Below are 5,613 nucleotides of genomic sequence, written 5' to 3'. Positions count from 1 at the left end.
AAAAAAAAAAAAAAAAAAAAGAATATTTACAAATTACTTGTAAAGTTGGAGAAATTAAGGAGAGAGAAAAAATATATGTTTTAAACTCTGCTTATAAGTATATACATTGTTTGAGATATTACAAATAGCTCAAAAGACAGAAAATTATTTTCTTGACTTTTAAAAAAACAGAACACAGGAAGAACCAACAATATTTTAAACAAAAAGCTATAATAAACTAGTTTAGTTTTACATAACTGATTTTTGTTCTGTTTGAAATTAGATTAGCAATACTTATAGATATGATCTTAATATATTTTTTTTAGGATGAACTTTGAACTTAGTTACATAAAAAACACTTTCCTTTTAGATGAATTAAAATTATTACTGACAGTACATGTTAGGACAGACTAATGTTTTACAATATTGGAATATATATATAAAATCATAATTTACACAAAATTATTTACCATTTCATATCTGACAATGCTTCCTATACACTTTTAACAAATCAAATAAGTCTAATTTGTTTTTCAGGTTTAGAATCTGCCAGTCTCGGTTCATGTGGCCAGTGCCACAACCACTGTGCTATGGGTACCAAGTTCTGAATTTAGAGTTTTTACTTTGGAAGTTTTGTCAAATATCAAAGGTTTAAAACATTTGTTTAAACAGGGTTACAACTAAAATATTTTGAAGGAAATACATAGTCAACTGGATTACATGTAAACTGCTTTACAAAATCTTTTTATGAGTTTTATTTAATCTGTAAAGGCAATCTATAAACATTTTAAATCTTCTTTAATTTTTATCTTGTTTCTTACTTTTAAACAACTATTCTGTTTCAGGATAAATTTATTACACAATATTTTTTCTTTATACAATGCCATTTTTTTTTCTAATTTTCTTACTCCCTAAAATTCACTTTTTATAAAACAGGATTATAGTTAACCATTTACCCGCTAAACTGATAATTTAAAAGTTTTAAAAAGCAAGAATTTTCTTTGATAAAGACTCGGTTTTAGGCAATTAAATTATTACATTTACAAATGAGAAACATTTTATGAAATATAACATTGATACAGGATTTTCTCAATCAGACTTAAACAGAAAATTTTTATTTTTCAGGCTCAGGTAAGTTTAGAAATTAGATCTTTATTTCTAGGCACAAACATATTGTAGGTTATACTCTTGGAGTCCTAGTAAAGTTATGAATAAAGCAGTTTTAAACATTTGGAAGGTTTTACTGAGTAGGGAGTACACATCTTAATTTTTCCAGATAAAAACTGTGAAAACTTAATAACCCTGCCTAAAGTGCGAGGCTGTATTTGTTCATTTGTTAGAATACCCATTCCATTTGTAAAGGTAGATTTTTGTTTACAAATGAGGCAATTTATTACCTTAGCATTATTTGTTTTAATTTTCTTGTTGGCACCTATCCAGCAATTCTGTTTAGATTTCTCTGTCCTTGAGGTGTCAATTTGTGGCCCTCCATCTTGTTTCTTTTCTACCCTTTTTAGCCCCTACAGGGCTTGGAGGACCCAGTGGGCCACACTCTTGGAGCCTCTACTGAAATGGCTGGGCATGATGCCATTTCTCTGACACTCCATAGATAGCTAAATCTTGTAAAGTAGAGGCAGTGAGGTGGGAAAGCCAGGGGAAAGGAGTAAGTAAGTTTGAAAGGAATCAAAACTCTCTTTACTATGTCTGAATTTTTTTAACAAGAAATGTGATTAGATGACAAAATAAATGTACTAACAAGTTATAAAAATCTACTCAATTACTCCCTTTTTTTGGCTGATGACAACTAAGAGTACTACAATCAGGCAAATGTTAAACAGAAGAAAGGAGGGACCCAAAAGTTTGGTGATGATGGGGCATCAAAGGTTAGGGGGATACTAAGCCTAATAGGCAGAAGAGGAATAGTTTTAATAACCTTTTAATTGTAATTAATTAATTAATTAATTGAATTGTAATTCAATCAGATTAATTGTAATTCAATTCAATTCAGGAGATGAGGTCATTCCACTTGGCCAGAGAAGAATAAGGTCCTGTGACCTGGCTTTCCTCCTCTTGACCAAAGTCTGCTCTGCTCTGACCCCCATGGACAAGTGACAAGGAGAAGAGGGGAGATGGGCCGCTGCACTCCATCCTGGACAGCACAGCAAGACCAACTCTCCTATGATAAACAAACAAAGAAAGAAATAAAAGATTAACAGTGACGATATTTACCACAACCTGGGAATGGTTAGTGACAGCAAAGTACTCAAGTCCCAACGTTAGCACTCTCTGCAGAGGGGATTCGGGCAGAGACAGTTTCTATGAATAGCTCCTCAAACTACACCTAGACTGCCTTCCCGCTGGAGTGGACCCTCTGAGGAAACTGTAGGGGGGCTGGGGAAAGACCAGAGGATGGAGAAAATGAAGAGAAAGGAAACTGAAGGGTGAGATAGAGAACAGATCAGACAGATCTGACAGGTGTGGCCATAAGGGTGTGACATTTATGAGTAGTGTGGAAACATCTGCAAAGCCCCTAAATGAAAAACTTCCTGAGGACATGAGCCACCCAAAATGTCAGTCACTGGGGAAGGAGTGGGGGAGGCTTCTAGCCCACTTGTGTTCCCAGGACTCAAAAAGGGAAAAGTCCTACTGTTTCTAATATCACCAAATTGGTCTCTCCAGGAGAACTGGGGAGAGACGAAAGACACGACCCACACGGGATGACCTTCTATTTTTTGTTATTTATTTATTTTTATTCATTCATTTATTTATTTTGAGACAGTCTCACTCTGTTGCCCCAGGGTGGAGTGCTGTGGTGTCATAGCTCGTATCAACCTCAAACTCCTGGGTTTGAGTGATCCTCTTACCTCAGCCACCTATGCACCTGGGACTACATGCGCCCACCACAACGTCCTGCTAGTTTTTCTATTTTTAGGAGAGATGAGGTCTCGCTTTTGCTAAGGCTGGTGTCAAACTTCTGAGCTCAGGTGATCCACCCACCTCAGCCTCCCAGAGTGCTAGGATGAAAAATTCTGAATTCTAAATTTGACCTGACCCCAAAATTTCCAGATAAGAGCTCAATTCTTGTTCCTGATTCTTCTCCTTCTTCTTCTTCTTTTTTTTAGACAGTCATCTCACTTTGTCACCCTCGGTAGAGTACTGTGGCATCAAAGCTCACAGCAACCTCAAACTCTTGGACTCAGGCACCCGCCACAACACCCAGCTATTTCTTAGAGCCCAGGGTCTCATTCTTGCTCAGGCTGGTCTCAAACTCCTGAGCTCAGGCAATCCACCTGCCTGGGCCTCCCAGAGTGCTAGGATTAAAGGCATGAGCCACCGTGCTCCACTCACCCATTCTTCTTCTTAAACTGTTATCTCTAAAATAACAACAGGCTTGGCACTCGTAGCACAGTGGTTATGGCAACCGCCACATATACCAAGGCTGGTGGGTTGGACTCAGTCAGGGCCAGCTAAACAACGACAATGGCAACCAAAAAATAGCCCGGCGTTGTGGCAGGTGCCTGTAGTCCCAGCTGCTTGGGAGGCTGAGGCAAGAAAATCTCTTAAGCCCAAGAGTTTGAGGTTGCTATGAGCTGTGATGTCACGGCCCTCTACCAAGGGCAACATAGTTAAGACTCTGTCTCAAAACAAACAAACAAAAAAATAACAACAACAACAAAAGATAAACTGCTATCTCTATTAAAGAAGAGATGGAGGTATGGTAGAGAGGGGACGTAAGGCTTAGCTTGTAAATCGTGGACGGGGGTAATGTGGGCATCTTGTGCACAGATGTGTGTGGAGAAGAGGAGTGGGTAATGTGTGCATGCCTCATCCTTTTTTTGTGAAAGAAGCAGGCATAGATGGGTTATGAGCTTAATGAGTAGGAGAGAGGCAACAGCAAAGGAGGCTGGTGCGCTGGAAGAGATGTCTTTGAAGGGCAGCAGGTCTCTGACAGTGTTTGCCCTTTGAAACTCCCCTGAGCGGTGCGGAAAAGGGGAGGAGGGAGGAGGTTGCAGCTGTGAGAAAAAACAGCCACAATAGAACTTCGACTGCCATCAAAGGTCTGCTTGGCCCTGAAGTAGAGACACCACCCAGCAGGTGCAAAGGAGAGGTGTTAGTGCCCAGGGGAGGGGCCAGGCAGCAACCCTAAGGCCGGAAAGGGTACCTGAGCAGGAGCCATGGTGTGGCTGCCTCTCTGCTGGCTGTGCATTCTGGGGACCCTGGCAGGGCTCTCAGCTATCCCAGCCTCCAAGAGCTGTCCAGAGAGGCTCTACCGGGCACAGGCAGGACTGTGCTGCCAGATGTGTCGGCCAGGTGAGAGAGTGAGCTTGGCAGCAGCCAGCAGAGTTGAGGGGAGTGAGGCCTGGATTAAGGTAAAGGGGCACACAGGGTGAAACTGAGACGAGCAGAGACAAATCCTGCCACTGCCAGGAGATGCCACCATGAAGATGGCAGAGAATTGGCCTTCCCTGGATGTTGATCCTGGACCCTCTGCTCACAGGAACATTCCGAGTGAAGGACTGTGACCGGGATGGGAAAGCTGCTCAGTGTGATCCGTGTATACCAGGGATCTCCTTCTCTCCAGACCACCACGCTCGGCCCCATTGTGAAAACTGTCGGCACTGTAACTCTGGTGAGATGGGCAAGGGTGTGTGGGAGGCGACACTAGACAAGTGTTTGGAGCAGCAAGGAGGATGGGAGCTGGAACTTCAGCCTTCTTCAAGGCTCACAGCAGGTGGAGCCAATACTGGGTGCTGTGGGTAGGGCACATATTACTGTGGGGAGAAACCTATGATGTCAGGGAAGGGGATAAGCAGAATTTGAGGGATTGAGGAGAATGGGTCAATGAATAGGATCAAGACAATAAAAAGAGGTAAGTAGTTCTGAGACCCCAAATTTCAAACAAGCAACCCCCAACCAATAAACTGACTTTGTTTCCAGAGTGCACATTGTAGGTTTGCTATTTAGGACTTAGAATACATCTTCCTAAGGAAATAACAATACAGGGTGGCCATAAAGTTCATGTAAAATTGCACACAAACTTTATGGCCACCCCGTATAAGCTAAGAGGTAACAACATTTTCTTTTGCACAAAAGCCAGTTGGGCATATGAGCAAGGTTCTCTAGCAAGTTGGGCATATTAGCAACTTTGTTTTGTTTTGTTTTGTTTTGTTTTGTTTTTGCACAAAAGCCAGTTGGGCATATGAACAAAGGTTCTCTAGCAAGACACTTTTCAGAACTACTAAGTTGTAATCACTAAACTACTTACTTGTAAAAAGTTTTTGGTCTTACTAGGTCTTTTTGTTTTTTATTCTTTTTTTTCCCTCTCACTAGGTCTTTTAATGTCATATTTAAAAACAAGTTTGCCATTGCAAGTCAGCCAAAGAACATTTTTAATACACCTGAGAAATATTCCTCAGGCCACTTAACTTAAAAATATAATTTTTTCGGTGGCACCCGTAGCTCAATAGGTAGGGAGACAGCCGTATACACCGAGGCTGGTGGGTTCAAACCCCATCTGGGCCAACAAGGACAACTCTGACAAAAAAATTGCCAGGTGTTGTGGTGGGCACCTGCAGTCCCAGCTACTTGGGAGACTAGGCAAGAGAATCTCTTTTTTTTTTTTTTTTTTTTTTT

At 41.0% G+C, this 5,613-nt stretch overlaps 1 protein-coding gene across 1 annotated transcript in view; it reads left to right on the top strand.

Annotated features, from left to right (window-relative positions):
* The first annotated feature begins 4,154 nt into the window (after window positions 1-4,154).
* CD27 (CD27 molecule) overlaps window positions 4,155-5,613 on the top strand; it is an 8,303-nt gene continuing 6,844 nt past the window's right edge. The window contains exons 1-2 of the mRNA XM_003796477.3: window positions 4,155-4,290; window positions 4,478-4,609. Of these exons, the coding sequence (XP_003796525.1) occupies window positions 4,155-4,290; window positions 4,478-4,609 (268 nt within the window). The remainder of the gene's footprint in view (window positions 4,291-4,477; window positions 4,610-5,613) is intronic.

Source organism: Otolemur garnettii, unplaced genomic scaffold (genome assembly GCF_000181295.1).
Source record: "Otolemur garnettii isolate 467f Iridium unplaced genomic scaffold, OtoGar3 scaffold00104, whole genome shotgun sequence".
NCBI lineage: Eukaryota > Metazoa > Chordata > Mammalia > Primates > Galagidae > Otolemur > Otolemur garnettii.
Note: the sequence above shows the minus strand (reverse complement) of the source record. Positions and strands in the feature narration are given on the sequence as shown.